Here is a 19301-nt window from a genome sequence, read left to right on the forward strand (position 1 = left end):
TGCATTCATCATGCACACATCATGACACATACACCATGCACATAGACCATGCACATACTCACACACACACCACGCACACATCACGCACACACCATATATGCACACATACACCATGCACACACAATGAAGAGCTGCTCTTTAAACTTACATGACCTTAATCTTTTCCATTGCGTTCCTCTTCTACACATGACGGTCTGCTATGGGACTGCCCAAACCTTTGTCCATCTGACACTCATGAGTTGTGCTGATCTTAGGTAGGTCTGTAAATCTCAATGATATTCTATTTTCTCATTAGGAAAACACAATAACAAACTACCTTACAGCGGTCCATAGAGACCACTTGGCTATGTAGTCACCAAACACGGACTCAGCATCATCCCTTACAGCCTTGTGTCCCTCATCTGGGGACCTCGATGGCTTACACAGTCTGTGGACATGCTCAAGTCTTTCGAGTATTTCAGTGGTATTATCTGATCACATCATGTAACGCACCTTGACCTGTTTTGGTGGCTTCGAAGCCTCAGTGCTGATGTCCTGGAGGTCTTGTAACTCGGTGGCCTTTTTATTTGTCTTGGAGCTGGGCACCCATTTCCAGCCGTCATGCATGCTGGGCAAGTGCTCTACCTACTGAGCTGCATCCCCAAACCCCGCCCCCAGCCTCGTGAGATGGTGTCTCTCTGTGCAGACCAGGCTGGCCTGGAACTTAGACACTGCCTGCCTCTGCCTCCCAAATGCTAGCACTAAAGGTGCTCCACCACCGTCCCGTCTTCTCTTTTAAGGCTGGGCTCATTCTGAGTCCAGTATGATCCCCAACTCTCAGCAGTTCCCAGGCTTGACCTTCCACATGCTAGTTGTGGGTGCCGGCCACCCTGCCTCTCTTCTGCCTTGACACTGCTCCAGAGAAAATAACCGCCTGGCTCTCAGTTGCTTTGCTTTTCTTTTTAAAGATGTATTCATTACATATAAGTTCCCCAGGGGTTCCTTCACTGAGTGCTCTTAACCACTGGGCCCTCTCTCCAGCCCCTCAATTGCTTTTCCCACTACCTCTCAAATGGTTCTTTCAGACCTGCCGTGAGGTAGCCCAGCCTTGGCTCTTCTGTCTAATCATCCAACCATTGATACTCAGCAGCTGAAGACTTACAACTGCTCAGAGTTTTGCAAATCAGAAGACTTTTTTCTTTTCTATTTCTTTCTTTCTTCTTCCTTTTTTTTTTTTTTTTTTTTTGAGACAGGGTCTCTCTCTATAGCCCTATAGACCATAAACCAGGCTGGCTTCGAACTCACAGAGATCTGCTTGCCTCTGCCTCCTGAGTGTTGGGATCTAAAGGTGTGTGCCACCACACACAAGAATACTCGTTCTTTCTTTCATTCATTTTATTTTGTTTTGTTTGAGACAGGGTTTCTCTGTGTAGCCCTGGTTGTCTTAGAACTCACTCTATACACCAGGCTGGCCCTGAATTCAGAGATCCGGCTGCCCCTGACTCCCAAGTGTTGATATTTAAAGGTGTCTGCCACTGCCACCGCCACCACCACTGGACTAGAATGCTTGGTCAGTCTTTTTAATTTTCCTTTTCTTTTTGTTTCTTTTTGACTATAGTATAGTACACAGAGCAGAATCACTCCTGAGGGATGAGGGGGCTTGTGGTAGATAGAGCTTGCCTTCATCGTGCATGATGTCTTTGGTTCCTTTTCCAGAACAGCAAGTTAAAACTTTTTTCTAGGCCTGGAGAGATGGCTCAGTGGTTAAGAGCACTGACTGCTCTCCCAGAGGTCCTGAGTTCAATTCCCAGGACCACATGGTGGCTCACAACCATCTGTAATGGGATCCGATGTCCTCTTCTGGTGTGTCTGAAGACAGCCACAGTGTACTCATATATATAAAATAAATAAGTAGATAAATCTTTGAAAAACCCTTTTCCTGTCCGTGCCACAGAGGATGGCAGGGCCCTGCAGGCGTCTTAGCTTCTATCACTCTCTTCAGCTTCCCCGCCCGGGTCTGCACTGTGGCCTCCATGCATTGTCTGTTCCCTGGGGGTTCCTTCAGGACATAACTAACACACACATGCGTATCTGGGAAGGGGTGGCTTTTCCTTTGGAATTACCTGAGTTTGTTTTTAGTTTGAGATAGTTTTCCCAACTACTAGAGTGTTAATAAGTAAATGTTTATAGGAAGTCAGAAGGGCATTCATTTTACATGGGACTCACTTTAGTCTGCTCTGGTCTTCTGGGGACTGTAGAGATACCTTCTTGGACATCTAGTAGAGTGATACCCAGGGCTCCTCAAACCCATTTTGACTTCTTGGTGTACAGTGGTCTGGATATATACCCCCTGGGCTGAATCCCAATAAAACCTTGGAAACAACCTGAAAAACAAAGTATTTCTGGGAATTCATCACTGCTGGGGTTGCAGGTTCAATCCTTAGCACCCCCACTCACCCCCTCAAAAAGGAAGGCTAGCTGGCACTGGTGGTACACAGCTTTAATCCCAGCGCTCAGGAAATAGGCAGGCGGATGGATCTTTGTGAGTTCAAGGCCAGCCTAGTCTACATAGTGAGTTCCAGGACGCCAGGGCTACAGCGTAAGACTTGCCTCAAAAACAAAACAAGAAACCAGATGTAGACAGATAACAGACATGACTAAGGGCATCTAGAGATCTGCTTCTTGTCTCTGAGCTACTGGGTCATGCTCTTTTCCCTTTTTGGGGGGCAGGGGTGGGTGGTGGTGATGTTAACTCACGGAGGTCTCCTGCCTCCAGAGTGCTGGGTTTAAAGGCCTGCGCCAGCATGTCTAGCTTGTCTTTATGTGTGGGACAGAGTCTCACAATGTGGCTCAGATTGGCCTCACCCTGCGTGTCAGCCCAGGCTGACCTCAAATTCCTGGTCATCCCTACTGAGCGTCCACGCTGAGATAGCACACGTGAGCCTCACCTCAGCTAGGTTTTTGTATGTTCCCTATAAAATCATCTGTCAAAGCAATAGGCATACAGACTAGTCAGTATAACTAAAGAAATAAGACAGGAGAAAGAAGGTAAGTGGTTTGGAGAAAGCTGAATTTTCCAGGAGGACTGCAGGTTCGAGACCAGCCTGAGCAGGACCTTGTTTCAACATAACAGCAATTATAAAATCAGCATGCCCTGAAACCTTATCATTAAACTCTGTATTCACATTTATTTATTCAGCAGTGGGATTTATGAGTGTCTTTTCTGAAAGTTAGATGTGCCTTGTAACACACTGTTTCTGCTTTTTAGAACGCTGACCCTAAGTCGTCCCTCAAAGGTGTAAGTAACCAGCTCGGAGAAGGGCCCAGTGACGGGCTGCCGCTTGCAAGCAGCCTTCAGTTTCTTGAAGATGAACTTGAGTCTTCTCCTCTCCCTGATCTCAGTGAGGACCAACCCTTTGACATTCTTCAGAAATCCTTGCAAGAGGCTAATATCACTGAACAGACGCTGGCAGAAGAGGCGTATCTGGATGCCAGTATAGGCTCGAGCCAACAGTTTGCACAAGCCCAGCTTCATCCTTCTTCATCAGCATCCTTTACTCAGGCTTCTAATGTTTCTAATTACTCAGGTCAGACACTGCAGCCTATTGGGGTGACTCACGTGCCTGTCGGAGCATCGTTTGCAAGCAATACAGTGGGTGTACAGCATGGCTTTATGCAACACGTGGGGATCAGTGTTCCCAGCCAGCATTTGCCCAATAGCAGCCAGATCAGTGGCTCCGGTCAGATTCAGTTAATCGGGTCCTTTGGTAATCAGCCTTCCATGATGACTATTAATAACCTAGATGGCTCTCAAATCATATTGAAAGGCAGTGGGCAGCAAGCCCCGTCCAGTGTGAGTGGGGGGCTTCTGGTTCACAGACAGACTCCTAACGGCAACTCTTTGTTTGGGAACCCCACTTCCAGCCCCGGAGCACAGCCTGTCACCGTCCCATTTAACAGCACAAATTTTCAAGCATCTCTACCTGTGCATAACATCATTATTCAAAGGGGTCTCGCACCAAATTCAAATAAAGTCCCAATTAATATCCAGCCAAAGCCGATCCAGATGGGTCAGCAGAGTACATACAATGTGAACAGCCTTGGACTCCAGCAGCACCACGTCCAGCAAGGGATCTCCTTCGCCTCTGCAAGCTCGCCCCAGGGCTCCGTGGTTGGTCCACACATGTCTGTGAACATTGTCAACCAACAGAACACGAGGAAGCCTGTCACCTCCCAGGCGGTGAGCAGCGCAGGGGGCAGCATTGTTATTCACTCCCCCATGGGCCAGCCTCACACGCCCCAGAGTCAGTTCCTTATACCCACAAGCCTTTCTGTCAGCTCCAACTCGGTCCACCATGTCCAGACTATAAATGGGCAACTTGTTCAGACTCAGCCCTCCCAGCTCATCTCTGGCCAAGTGGCCTCAGAGCATGTCATGTTGAATAGGAATTCTTCTAACATGCTCAGGACCAACCAACCATATGCCGGACAGATGCTCAACAACCAGAGTGCCGCTGTCCAGCTGGTGTCTGGGCAGACTTTTGCCACCTCTGGAAGCCCAGTGATCGTCAACCACGCCTCTCCTCAGATCGTGGGAGGACAGATGCCCTTGCAGCAGGCCTCACCAACTGTGCTACACCTGTCGCCTGGGCAGAGCAGTGTTTCCCAAGGAAGGCCAGGCTTCGCCACCATGGCCTCGGTGAGCAGCATGTCAGGACCTGCTCGGTTCCCCGCCGTCAGCTCAGCTAGTACTGCCCACCCTACTCTTGGGCCTGCAGTACAGTCTGGGGCATCAGGATCAAACTTTACGGGAGACCAGCTGACACAGGCAAACAGAACTCCGGTACCCGTCAGTGTGTCCCACCGTCTTCCAGTCTCTGCTTCCAAATCTCCCAGCACCTTGAGCAGCACCCCGGGGACTCAGCAGCAGTTCTTCTGTCAGGTCAGTGCCAGGCACGTGTGCGACAGGGGAGTTCCTGTTGCATTTGCTCAAATACGGTTGTCACCTTAGAGGACATGTACTTAGAACTTAGGGTCTTTGCTTTATGGTTGGCCATTCTTCCTCCCTCTTAACGATAGGCTCTTAGCCACTCTACAGTGAAAATCTGGAATCAAATTGGATTTGGGGCCAGTGAGGTGACCTGAGTCTGACCCCTGGGGCCCACATGGTAGAAGACAGCTGCTCCCCTCGGTGGCCCTCTGACGTTGACACATGCAGTGTGTGCAGGGCTGCTGTGTTAGCTTACCGTCTTACCACTGAGATGACACACGAGGACCAAGAGCGCCGTGAGGAGGAGCGGTTACACTTCATGCCAGAGTCCATAATGAGGGAAGCCAGTGTGGTAATTCAGAGTAGATCCCTGGAGACAGGCTCAGCATCGGGCGGAGAAGCACTGCTTCCTGGCTTACTCACTATGGCTTGCTCAGCTAGTTTTTGTTTTGTTTTGTTTCAAGACAGAGTTTCTCTGTGTAGCTCTGGCTGTCCTGGAACTTGCTATGTAGACCAGGCTGGCCTCAAACTTACTGAGATCCCCCTGCCTCTGCCTCCCATGTGCTGGGATTAAAGGTGTGCACCACTAGGCCCCGCTCCTCAGCTAGTTTCTTATATATCCAGAACCACCTGCCTAGGGAATAACACTGCCCACAGTGGGCTGGGCCCTCCAACATCAATGGTGAGAGAATGTCCCACAGACTTGCCTACAGGCCAGTCGTCTCATGGAAGCAGTTCCTGAACTGGGACTCTCTTCTCAGATGACTCTAGCTTTTGTGGACTTGACAAATATTAACTACTATAGTCTGCACTGGGCTGCAGGAGGAGGGCCCTTGCGTCTGGTGTGTGTGGTCACAGCCGTTTCTTCTTCGGCGCCGAGCTCCAGAGCCTCCAGCGGCTCTCCTGACTCTGCTGCTGCTGCTTTCACTTGTTTGTTTCTTAGCACAACTACTTATTTATTTTGGGGGGAGGGATGGTATACACTCATGCCATGAGCACTGTAGGGGTCACAGGAGAGCTGATGGGGCCTCTCCTCACCATGCCCGGGCCCTGGGAAGTAGACTCAGCTCAGACCTGGCAGCAAGCCCCCTGACTGTCTAAGATATCATGAGATATCGCCAGCCCGTGTGTGTGTGTGTGTGTGTGTGTGTGTGTGTGTGTGTGTGTGTGTGTGTGTGTGTGTGTTTTGTGTGTGTGTGCGTGTATGCATGCATGCTCCCTAGTCATTCTTTGTCCTCAAGTTTTGGAACAATACAAAGCTGTTATTTTTTATGGTGTCCCTGGGTTGGGTTACTGTGAGTGAACTCAGGGGATAATTTTATAATTTTCAGGGCTCTCAGATGTTGAGTCCTCAAAACTCCATGTGATTGGTCTTGTCCTGAAACTGTTGCTGTCTGTCTGCCAGGTCTCGCCCTGTGCTTCCTTCTGCTGGGGGGAGGGGGACACCCGTGATCCAGCACTTGGGAGATGGAAGCAAGAAAGACCATCAGGAGTCAAAACTAGCCTTGGCTACATAGTGAACTCGAGGCTACCCTGGGCTACCTGAGACCCAGTTTTTTACAATATAGTAATGCTTGAGACTCTGCAGATACACAGATTTCCCTCAGATGGACTACACTAGTCTAGCCTTCCAGCGGCCACTCCTGGCTGTCACTACTGTGTCCCAGGTGTGACTATCACTAGAGTGTCCCCAGGTGTGGATGTCACTACTACAGTGTCCGCAGGTGGGGACTTTTCCATAGCTGTTCTGCACTGATCGTGTTTTCTGGTGGTTTCCCTTCTCCTCTGGTATCGTTTATGTCCATGGGTCCTTGGTGTGTGTTCCAGCACAGGAGGCTGAGAAGGATTGTCATTGTTCTAGGCAGCCTGGGCCAAGAGTTACAGACCCTGACGCAAACATAGTCTGTACGACGATAAAATACAGATTGGTACCAAATAGTCACGCGCTCGTCACCAGTCTGCCGGTCCCCATCTCCCCAGGCCCCATTCTTGCTAGACCTTTAGATTCCCTGTGACACAGCCTCTGTACTTAACGTGACATGGCTACACAGGCTGTTCTCTGCAGCACTGTGGACACTGCACTCCATTATGCAACTTGAGATAGTACATATGATCTGCTTTATTTTTATTATAATTGATTATCTTCACCTACAGCTTCGCTATTTCCCCTCCCCCCCAAGTGGGGGGAGCATATGGCTGACTCCCCAATTCCTTGTATATGAAGCTAACAAGAAGCCTCTCCTAGAAGCTTCAGAATAGTTTTTTGTGACTTTCGCAGGATGGGGGGAGGAGGTCGTTGGTATCTCGTCCAGGGTGTTCCTCTGGAGGCTTTGGGAACTCCGTCCTGCAGTAAAGGGATGCGGGCAGAGCTTTGGGGGCAGCACTGCAGGGCAATAACTAGGTCACCAGCCGTTAAATCATGGCACCAAGAGTGAATTGCTGCGTAAATTTTCTACAGAAATCCCAGACTGTTGTAACGAACAAAAAAAAACAAAACAAAACAAACAAAAAAACCCCGCCATTATCAGAAGTATGTACTGTGTATTTTTGTTAAAGTTTTAACTTAGCAAATGTTTTTTAAAGATTTGCCTTATTACTTTTAACTTGTTGATGTGTGTGCTTGTGTAAGGATAGGTATATGAGCACAGGTGCCTGAGGTAGCTGGAGATGCCCGTCCCCTGGAGCTAGAGTTGCAGGCAGTTGTGAGCCAACGAGGTGGATGCTGGGAACTGAACTCTGGCCCTCTGCAAGAGCAGTCAGTGCCCTAAACTACTGAGCCAGCTCTCCAGTCTCATCATCCAGCACTTAATAACATATATGGTTAATATTATGGACCAGTGAGAGAGCTCAACAGTTAAGTAATGGCTAAGCAAGCCTAGCTACCTGAATTGATCCCTGAAACCCATGCAAAGGTAGAAGGAGGGGAGGGCCATTCCACAAAGATGTCCTCTTACCTCACACATGCTCACTGGCACACATGCACACCCGCCCACACGTGCACACACTAGTAATCATATACTTTTAACTGTTAACACCCAAGAGGACTGCATTTCTTGATGTGGGTAGGTCCTTAGCCTGCTGCAGACGCTCACTGAGAACAGGATGTTCACTCCCCTGCTTTCTAGCCACCACTTGCTTAACGGAGCCTGGAGCCTGGGCTGAGTCTGCTTCCCACTCTCTAGAATGCAGAGACTCCAGAGCCACAGAAACTGGAGGGCGACAGGAAACTGTTCCCCTGCTGTTTCCCACAGCCCAGATTCTGCAGTGTCTGTGTTACTTGTACTTAGGGTCTGCGTGCCTGTATGGTGTGCACAAGAACAAACACATTTTCCTCTGCACCGCCTCAGTCCTTTATAAACACTCTGACTGTTTGCCTGTAACTTCTTCAGCACCTCCTGAGAACAGGGGCTTCCTGACATTTCGTATTGTTACTGCCGCAAGAGATTTAGCGCTAAGTCAAATAATGTTACATTTCTTTGAGTAAAGACATTAATACACTTTACAATAGATTTTCACCCAGAATTCAGATGTTGTTTGCTCATTGGTGGTTTATACCTTCAACCCAGTGGTTAGCACTTGCTGCTCTTACAGAGTTCGATTCCCAGCACCCCCCTGGGACAGCTCACAACTGTCTATAACTCCAGTTCCAGGGGGGGCTCTGACGTTTCTACCCTGGAACCCACTCTATAGACAAGGCTGGCCTTGAACTCAGAGATCTGCCTGCCTCTGCCTCCTGAGTGCTAGGATTAATTTTAAGTCATATGCCATATTCAGCCCCACTTCGCCCCCCCAAATCAGCATTTTTGAAAAGACTTGAGGTCCTGCACGGTAGCTCAGTAGGTAACGGTACAATCTCTGGAATTCACACATTGGAAAGAGAGAGCCTAGTCCCAGAGGTTGTCCCTCTGATCACCACACACGTGTGGCATGTCCTCCCCATGCCCCACAAATGTAAAAATAAATATTTGGACAAAGTAGATAAACCAGCGTAATAAGCCTGAATCTTGAGCCAGCGATTGGGTGTGGCCCAGAGGAGCTCCTGGCCCCGACTGTTCATCTGTGCCTCCCAACTCTGTCCCAGTTCAGACAGTCTGGTGCACACCTCCAATATCCTTCTTTCCTTCCACTCAATGCTCCAGTTGTCCCAAGGGGTGAGCCGCTGGGGCCCCTCACACAGGCCCTCCACCCTGACAGGTTTCCTACCGCACTAAGCACTTGTCCCTGCTGGAGGCTTGGTTGGGAATGCCTTGCCTCAAACTGAGACCCAGTCATCCTCCATGAGCCCCTTGAGCCGAAGCCTTTACGCTGTCTTCTGACTGGATCAAAATGTCAGTGACCAAGCCAAAACTATGATAGGGCCAAACCTTTTCAGAGCTCCAAAAGATTTAGTAGATCTAAAATTCCTCGAGAGCCAGGAGCCAGCATGCACCACCCTCATGGCCTGGGGTGTGAGGGTGCAGGTGCGAGCGACCTGAGTTCTGTCCTGGTCTCCAGCCCTGCCTCTCCCACCCCTACTCCCTCCTGCCTCCTGTGTCTGCGGATGTCCAGCTGGACGGACTTGCTTTCTTCCCCCTTTTAATAAGCTCAGGCTGGCTTCACACTCACAGAGATCCACCTGCCTCCTTCCCCACAGCTGACAGACACTACCACGTCCAGCTTGAGACTCTTCTGTGAAAATCTCTCAAACATTCTCTCCATGAGTGAAGAGATATTGACAGTAACCGAGACAGTGCTGGGACTTGAACAGATTATTTTTAATCCTTTCCTTGAAGCTGCACATAAGCAGCCCTGTGACAGTCCCACACCACAGAGGAGGAGGTGGGCCGCTAGGTACCTTCCCCTCTCCCTTCCCACAGTCACCCTGCAGCAGGCTGCAGGTAGCCCTCCTGGGGAAGTAGGCGTTTGGGGAGGAAGCCCAGCCAGTCATCCTTGCCTATGCCCTGTCAGTAGGCAGCTGTGGCTAAGCCTGTCTTCAGTTCAGGAAAACCAGAACTTAGCTGTACAATAGAGGCATCTGGGGAACATTCTGAAAAACAGGGATTCCTGCCCCTTATCCCCATAAATTCTGATTTCAACAGCCTGGAGCAAGCACTTCAAGCACCAGCATTTTCCAGAAGCTCCCAAGAGATGCTAAAGTGCAGCTCAGTGGTGGAGGGCACAGGGCCAGCCATTCCCACAGTCGGTACAGCCCTAGTGTCACCTCATTAGAATAGATGTGTTCCTTGTCAGAGTGATTGATGTGCCTTCAGTCTTTCCCCACAGCTCGATTCCACAACACTAATCCTCCTAAAGCCTTTGCCTGGTGACCTGAGCCAGGTCCTCTGGGAGCTACCCACTCCTAAGAGGAGACACACATCGCTGGCCTACACTCAAGGTCTCTGGCCCCCTGTGGTCCTCTGAATGGACGGGACACATGGCGCTTGTGAACCTGTGCTCTGGTATCAACCTTCCGCTTTCCATCCCGCTGCTCCCGCTTCCGCAGCCCTCCTCCCTGTGCTCCCACCCAGAGACCGCTGGAGGTTCAGAGACTGTTTTCCTTTCCCCTGGAGTCTCTTCACCTGTGGTTCTTGTCATTTGTGCTGACCACTAAGCACATGACCTGCCACACGTCAGGCACTAGAACGGAAAGCCTTGTTTCAGGATCAGTGAGAAGCCAGTCTACACACACTGTGTCCCAAATGGACATGTGTTAGGATGGGACAGCAAAGAAGACAGTGCTGACTGGCCGGGGACTGTCCACTACTTATTATGAGAGAGTGCGGCCGCACATGCCACAGGGAGAATGCAGATCAGAGGCCCATTCGCAGGAGCCGATTCTCTTCTCCCCTCCCAAGCCCCAGGGACCCAGGGACCACACTCCGGTTATCAAGCCTGAGGCCAGGAGCCCTCACTTGCTGAGCCTTCTTGCTGGCTGCTGATCTGGGACCTTCCAAAGGGCAGCAGAGGCCAACAAGACAGAGGGTCTGGGTGGGGACTAGTCCAGAAAGGAGAAATCACAAGTGAAAGCCAGGAAGAGAAGATGGCATGAGCTGTGGGGAAGGAAAGCAAGTCCAGGAGATAAGATGTGGGGTGGGAAAGGTGTGTCAGGTGCCTATCCTGTGGGTCTTAGAGGTCAAAGCTGAGGTACGCCAGATGGGCATGCCATCCCAGCACTCAGGAGGCAGATGCAGGCAGATGTTGTCGAGTTTGAGACCAGCCTGGTCTACATAGGACAACCAGGGCTACCTAGTGAGATCCTGTCTCAAAAGCAAACAAAACAACCAGTGTCATGGACCAGGTGTGGACACACACCTGTGTGCAGTCCAGGTGTGGACACACACCTGTGTGCAGTCCTGGCTCTTAGGAATTGGCGGGTAGAGACCAGATCAGGAGTTCAAGGTTAGCCTTGGCTACAAAGCAGGTCTGAAGCCACCGTGGACTTTGTGAGACCTTTCTCAAAAAATCCCAAAGAAGCCAACACGTTAACTTAAGTATGAAGTAGTGAGGACCGTGCTAGCCTTGTAGTGGTGGACATGGCGGTAAGTCCATGGGATCCAACAGTGGAGTGAGAGCTCACGCATGGCTACCATGCGTGGTTGAGGAGCAAGGATGGCACAGATCCTGACAGTGACATTCAGGTTCCCTGAGGGAGAGAACAGAGCATTTTTACTTCTAGAGAAGTTCCTGAGTCTCAGGTGTACCTGAGGAAGCCAAAGGACGGCTGGTATTAAACAGCCATAAAGGTGAGGGCCTACGTATGGACGCAAAGGAATTGATGGAGCAGTGTGTACACTATAATTGAGGCCGTCATAGTGACGGGGATGAGCGGGGAGTTTTGTAGGTAGAGAAGGAGTAGAGCTCTTGAAGACCTAGACCTTGGGACACTGAGGCCAGCCTGGGCTTTACAACGAGGCCCTTTCTCAGAAAAACAGAAGGGCTGGAGAGATGGCCCAGTGGTTAGGACGCTGTGTAAACACGAGGGCTGGGGGCTGGGCTGTCCGGGTGAGGAGCCTAAAGTCCAACACATGCTGACATTGAGGGGTGGAAACTACAGGATGGCTGCGATGCAGCCCAGAGAATGCCAGCCTTGGAGCAACAGGCCAAGAGTGACAGGAAAGACACCTGCCACCCTCTTCTGGCCTCTGAGATTATGTACAGACATGCACACCATGTGTACACAACCATGCACTTGCATGTATATACATGCATACACACAGACTCACTCATACACACACACACACACAACACACACACACACACACACACACACACACACACACACACACACACACACACAGTATCACTAAATGATTTTGTGGGGCTTTTTTTTTTTTTTTTTCTGGGGCTGGGGACCGAACCCAGGACCTTGTGCTTCCTAGGTAAGCGCTCTACCACTGAGCCAAATCCCCAACCCCTTTGTGGGGCTTTTGTTTGTTTTAGTTGTTTGTTTTCATTTTCTTGAGACAGGGTTTCTCTGTGTAGCCCTGGCTGTCCAGGAACTCACTCTGTAGACCAGGCTGGCCTCAACCTCAGATCTGCCTGCTTCTGCCTCCTGAGTGCTGGGATTAAAGTTGTGCCACCACCACCTAGCATAAGTCAACAGTTTTTAAAGGGGAACCAGGCTGGAGAGATGGCTCAGTAAAGAGCCCTACCGCCCTTGCTGAGGACCTGAGATTGCCTTCCAGCGGCTCAGCTGGGGTCAGCTCACAGCCACCTATAACCCCAACTGCAGGCCGTCTGACAGCTCTGGCTTAGGTGGACACTGACTTATATGCAAGATGCACATGTAGATAATTTAAAATAAGATACAACTTTTAAATAAATAAATGGGGGAAATACACATACATGCATGCATTCATACATACATACATTCATACATACATACATTCATACATACATACATATATATAGAGAGAGGAAAGTGTGGTCGTAGGCATGGACAACTTGGAAACAGAGGCTCCTGACAGGGTGGGAGCTGTGAAGATCAGGAGTCAGGGAAACTTTTGTTTGCCTTTGCTTTAAAAACAGTATCTGTCTTACTCTGTAGCCCAGGCTGGACTGCAGTCTCGGAGGATCTCCTGTATCTCAGGCTGGTCTTGAGCTGGCTGAGTAGCTGATGACCTTGAACTTAGGATCCTCCTGTTTCTCCCAAGGGCTAAAATCAGTGTGCCATTTTCTAGGGCTAATGCACTGCTGGAGTCAGAACCCAGGGTTCTAATGAGGCAAGCGCCCTTATTAACTGATCTGTATCACTGGTCTGTCACAATATTTGTCTTAATCAGTGTTTTATTGCTGTGAAGAGACAGCATGATCACAGCAATGCAGAAGCGCGGAATCGGGACTGAGAGTCAGTCCACTGACATCATGGTGGGGAAGTTTGTGCCATGCAGCAGGCATGGTGCACCTGCAGGCAGCAGGAAGAAACAGAAATTTTGGGCTTGGAATGGGCTTTTTGGAACCTCCAAGCCTACCTCCGTGACACATGTCCAACAAGGCCCCATCTGAGAGGTCATTTCTCTACTGGTGGAATGAGCCAATCCAAGCCAGATTGGATTATATGAAATGCAGGTTTATTGGGAAGCTGGTCCCAAGGACCAAGGCGGTGGGGGGCAGAGGGGGGATCACCATGGGAAGAGGGGGGTGGGGAGGAGAGAAAGAAGGGTTTGCACACAAAGAGAGAAGACAGCAAGAAGGCTAGGAAATCAAAGGTCTGGATTCTCTCTCGGGGAGGAAAAGCCCACCCCCTGGAGGGAAGTCTGCTTTGATATGTAAACTATGCACCTCAGGCCTTGTCCCGGGTCTGACGTCAAACACCGGTCCTCTTAAATGGTGGTACTCCATGGTGACCAAGTGGGCCTTGGGGTCCGTTCTCATTCAGACCGCCACAGTCTTTAAACGAATCAGAGCCAAAGGACTTGTCGTCGGTCCTACACAGTGCATACACATGGGCAAATCACTCATATACGTGAAATAAATCTTTTAAAAAGTAATCTATTAGGACTTAAAACAGTACATTAACATCCTTCTTGGTTCTTTGTTCTACAGGCTCAGAAGAAGTGTTTGAACCAGACCGCCCCCATTCCCACGTCCAAGACCACAGACAGCCTGCGGCAACCACAGATCCCTGGGCTCTTGAGCACAGCACTGCCAGGTCAGGAGCCTGCTGCGATAACCCTGCAGTCTGCCCGTCTGCCCACGCTGGAGCACGCTCTGCCCATCTCCGCCTTCAGTGGTTCTGTTTGAATCTTGCCTAATCACTGAGTTCTCCCTGATAACTCCTTTCCTCTGTTCCCTTCCCACCCAGAGAATAGAGTGTGGCCCTGTGGCTGCAGGGTACCATTAGTTATGACAGTAAGTTACATAGAGAAATGTGCTTCTGAGGAGGGATGAGTCCTGGCTATGCAAGGCACACAGCTTTGTGACTGTCCCCACGTGTGTGTGCGTGTGTGCGTGCGTGCGTGTGTGTTTGTAGGCTGTATCCTGTCTTAAGGCCCTTACCACCTGCTGGACTCCATCCATACTCAGTACAAGCAGCCTTTTGACTTGGATGAGTGTAGCGACTGACTGTTCTTACCAGCTCGACACATGGTTAAAAAAAGGCTCTAGAGCTCCCTTCCAGCAGGTGTATTTTTGGGCTCCCATTTGAGGTTTAATAATTAAGACCCAGAGACATCTGTACAGGATAAGGCTGTTGGCCCGTTTGCTGGGGCACTCTCAGCCAGCCCCTAACTTAATCTGGCTTTGTGTCTCTCCACCTTGCCTGCCTCCCTGCCCTGTTCCACTCTGCTTCTGTCCTGCCTGCTTCTCTTCCTCCTTTGTCAACCCAGTCATTCAGCCCCAGCCTCAGCCTTCTGATCTAGTCTTAAAAAAACCACACTCCTGATCCATCCAGTCTGAACCAGTCAGCAGCTGGACAGCCTTCTCTGTCCACGCCCTTTACCTGTCAGGGCTGCGTGACTTTTATCCCTGTTGCTTCTTTTTAAAGTGGTGGTAGTCTCCGGGAGTCATCTTTTAGGCTGGTGAGGAAGAACTGTCCTCTACATAGAAAACAGTTACTGAGCCGTAGAAATGACAATACCAAGTTTCCTGCCAGCACTGGGCTCTGCCCGCACAGCATGAGCAACTGAAAACACTGAGACACCTACCCTGCCATTTGATACAAAGTGTGGTGCCTGGGTGGGTCATGACATGACAGATACAGGCTGACGTGTATCTGTCAGAGGGAGACGAAGTTCTGTCACTACCAGGGATTAAGGTGGTTCTATTACCCAGCCAGAGTTTAATAGTGCCTACCTCTGCCTCCACAGCCGAGAGACCGGTGTCCCCCACTCCCGTCCTCCCAACAGGTATTCATCCAGAAATTCTCTCAGACTGGGTGTGGTGATCCAGCCCTTTTATCTCTGCACTCTGGAGGCAGAAGCAGGACAGGTCTCTGTAAATTCAAAGTCAGCCTGGTCTGCTCAGCAAGTTCCAGGCCAGGTGGGGGTAAACAGTAGGACCTCGTATCAAAAAAAGGAAAAAAAAAAAAAAAGGAAAGAAGAAAAGAAAGAACTGCCTTTCGGAACACATGGTGAATCTGACTTCTGTCTTCTGCGTTCATTCTAACAGGACAGGATTCTGGAAGCAAAATTATGCCAGCACCCTTGGGGACCACACAGCCACAGCAGGAAAACTCAGTTGGATCTTCCCCGAGCCAGACAGCCGTGCAGGTAGGAAACTGTTTGCAGGCACCATTCCTGACTGGTGGCCAGAGTGTGCGGTCTCAGGAGGCTTTGTGGTTGGCATCGAGCACAGTGCACACCACCAGTCTGCCTCCAAGCACTTGTCACAATGTGGATGCTGAAGGCCTTCCCTGGGCCAGGCCTGGTCACGTCCCTTCCAGGATGTATCTTTCACAGTGTTTATGGTGCCCTGTGAACCCATCATGGATTACGATGTAGAGCACTTGCCTAGTATGGGCAAGGCCCTGGGTTTAATGCCTAGCCGTGCACACCAGTACCCTACATATATTAAACGGACATATGGATGGATGGATGGACGGACAGATGGATAGATGGATGTGCTTGCTGGATTATGAGTTGTTCTAGCTAGTTTTCTCAATTCGGCACAGCTTAGAGTCATCTGAGACAGAAGCCTTGAGGAATTGCCTAGAGATGAGGTTGTCCTCTCTGTAGAGTGACCATGTCTGTAAGAAACTCTCTTTAACTGTCAGAGTCGACAGAGGGTCCATCCCACTATGAGTGCCACCATTTTCTGGGCAGGTAAACCTGGGCTGTTTAGGAAAGCTAAGTCTGAGCCTGCGATTGAGTGAGATGAAGAAGAGACCAGCAAGGAGTGTCTCCTCACGGCCTCTGCTAGTTTCTTCCCTGACTTCCTCCAGCTATGGTCTGTAACCTGAGACTGTAAGCCAAAGAAATGCTTTTCTCCCCAAACTTGCTTTTGATCAGAAGTCTTACCACAGCAGCAGAAAGGAAACAACAGGCCTATAGCTCAGTGGGAAAGCACTTCCCGAGACTCTACACCCTTGGGATTGAGTCCCAAAAGTGCAGGACACACACACACACACACACAGAGAGAGAGAGAGAGAGAGAGAGAGAGAGAGAGAGAGAGAGAGAGAGAGAGAGAGAGAGACAGAACGAGAGAGAGACAGAACGAGAGAGAGAGACAGAACGAGAGAGAGAGAACAGTAGCCAGCATGTGCTAGCCACTTAAAACACTGCACTCTTAGGGCTGCAGATTATAGAGCTTTGAAAGCAAAATCCTGGACGAAAGCAATTAAGGAAGGAAGGTTCGGTCCGGCTCCCTGTTGCAGAGGTCGGTCTCTGGCAGGGATGTGCTGATGGCCACAGTGGGAAGCAGCTGGCCGAGTTGTGTCTTCAGCCAGGAAACTGAAAGTGGCAGTGCCCACTCACCTCCTTGTTCACTCCATGGGAAGATGCCACCTGTGGCTCTCCGCTCACTCACAAGGTGTAATCAGTAGTTGGCCCTTACCTGGTGAGCACACGTCCCAGGGTTCGATCCCCGGCACTCCACAAAGGAAAATCAGAACAGTTGCCATGGCAGAGTGGTTCCTGTCCCACAAACTGGGACCAACCCGACTTACATAATGAGCTCCAGGACAGCCAGGGGTCACAGCAAGGCAAGGCTAACTCAAAAACAAACAAGTGTGCCTGTTCATGGTGATGGGGGAGGGTTGAGGTTTTGTTTGTTTTTATATAAGGACCAGTCATGAATGCATGAAAGAGGCCATTTCTGTAGCTGTTGGACCCAACTTTGTACTGTGTAAAATCTCAAGGCATTCCAGACCGCTAGTCTTAAAAAGGCAGGAAAGCCGCCTCGCGTTTACCTCTCTAAGACCTTAGTTTCTTACCCTAAATTTGTTGATCAATAGCTTAATAAAAGTTGCTAGCTGGGCAGTGGTGGCACACACCTTTCGTCCCCGCACTGGGGAGGCAGAGGCAGGCAGATCTCTGAGTTCCAGGACAGCCAGGGCTACACAGAGAAGCCCTGTCTTTGAAAACAAAAAATAAAGTTGCTGCCCGGCTGTCGGTAGCCATACCTGGTTCTCTGTGTTGCTAGGAAGTGGGCGTGCTTGCTGGTCTCTGTCTTTAGCAGGATGCATTTTGAAGTCTTTGTCAACAGATAATGGGAAACACTTGGAGGATAGTAACCTTTCCCTGTAAGTATATTTTGTGATTATTTTTCCTGTGTTTTTGTTAGGTGGACAGTCATTCAGGACAGAAGAGGCCTGCTGCCAAACAGCTGACTAAAGGAGCTTTGTGAGTTGTTTCCATTCCTTTTTCCTCAGAGTACCTCAGGCCTGTGTTCACTAAACACCACACCTCAGTTACAGTGGTTACAGTTCTTCTCCCTTTAAAAAATGTACCTCAAATGACAGACCAGTCAGGGCTACAATTTTTTTTTTTTTTTAAGGAATTTGAGAGCTGGGCAATGGCTTAGTTGGCAAATCCAGCCAGAGTTCAGTCTCTGACGTATGGAAAACAAGCCATGCACAGCAGCCAGCCAGCTCCTCTAATCCCAGGCTGGGAGGCAAGCATAGGTGGGTCCCTGGGAATCTCGGCTGGCCGAGCCTGTTAGCCAGGTCCAGGCCACTAAGAGAACCTGCTTCAAAAAGCAAGGCAGTGATTGGGTCCTCACGAGATGGCCCAGCAAGTGATAGCCAGAGGTGGCTCAGATTGTGCAGCCCACAGGGTGGAAGGAGAGAGCCGACTCCTGCAGGCTGTTCTCCGGCCTCCACGTGTGCGGGCTGTGGGGCTTACACATGCTCGCACAGGAAGAGAGGCGGGGGTACTGATTCACTTTCAAAACCTTTTCCTATAGTTTACTTTCACCAGGACCTGTAGATGAGATAAAGTACACTGTTCCTTTATTCTTGAAGTGAGTCCCTGTCTTTAGAGGCAGAGGCTCTCTGGAGAGACGGTTTGTATGTAAATTAGTGGTGTTGGCCTGAGAGTTGCTAGCCAGTGGTCAGCCATTGCGTGGTCTCTGAACACCCACACACTGAGACCTGGTGGAAAAACTACTGGTTTTGAGGTCAGGGTCATAGCTCAACAACATTCAGAATAAAAACGTACTACAGAAACGACATCGTTGATAAACATCTTGACCTATGAGTTTCCTAACGTGGCCTTAGCTGAACACTCACTGTTTTCCTCTTAAAGCATCCTCCAGCAGTTACAGAGGGACCAAGCCCATGCTGTGACACCCGACAAAAGCCAGTTCCGATCACTGACTGACACAGTGCAGAGACTGCTCTCCTACCATGTGTGCCAGGGCTCCATGCCCACGGAGGAAGACCTGAGCAAAGGTAAGCAGCACAGCCCGGAAACACAGTGCGGCACCCTGCCTGGGACGAGTCTGCCCATCACAGGCATGGCTTGTCTTCTGTTACTCAATACCCCAGCCCGAGGGTAAGGTGCGACTTGTTCCTAACAGTCCCTGAACGGCATCTCGAAAGGCAGTGCCTTGCTCGAATAGGGGCAGCAGTGACTGGGAGGCACAGTTGAGGCTGCTGACTATATAGGTCGTGTGGCTTTGTACCAGAGACTTTGCGGTGCAAATGACCTCCACCTTAGCTGTTGCACAGGTTAGCAGCTCCCTGAGGTCCCCAGCAAGTCTGAATGTCTGAGGACCAACAGTTTTGGGAAACCAACAAGAAAGTTAAGAACCACGGAGAACCCCGCCCACCCCGGTCCCTTTACCTGTTTGTTCTGTGAATAAGTCCAGTAGTAGGGACTTGGTGCTACCCTGCTTTCCCCCTGTCTGCCAAGCTCTCCGTGATGTCATCTTCCTCCACTGTCATGGTCTTGATCCTCCCAGGACCCTGATTTCC

At 50.1% G+C, this 19301-nt stretch overlaps 1 protein-coding gene across 3 annotated transcripts in view; it reads left to right on the top strand.

Annotated features, from left to right (window-relative positions):
• Positions 1 to 19301, top strand: part of Bicral (BRD4 interacting chromatin remodeling complex associated protein like) — an 84933-nt gene that overhangs the window by 57273 nt on the left and 8359 nt on the right. For all 3 annotated transcript variants that reach the window (XM_032900602.1, XM_032900601.1, XM_032900603.1), the window contains 5 exons: positions 3248 to 4921; positions 13994 to 14099; positions 15557 to 15657; positions 17669 to 17727; positions 18631 to 18776. In XM_032900602.1, the coding sequence (XP_032756493.1) occupies positions 3248 to 4921; positions 13994 to 14099; positions 15557 to 15657; positions 17669 to 17727; positions 18631 to 18776 (2086 nt within the window). The remainder of the gene's footprint in view (positions 1 to 3247; positions 4922 to 13993; positions 14100 to 15556; positions 15658 to 17668; positions 17728 to 18630; positions 18777 to 19301) is intronic.

Source organism: Rattus rattus, chromosome 4 (assembly GCF_011064425.1).
Source record: "Rattus rattus isolate New Zealand chromosome 4, Rrattus_CSIRO_v1, whole genome shotgun sequence".
In the NCBI taxonomy this organism is placed as follows: domain Eukaryota; kingdom Metazoa; phylum Chordata; class Mammalia; order Rodentia; family Muridae; genus Rattus; species Rattus rattus.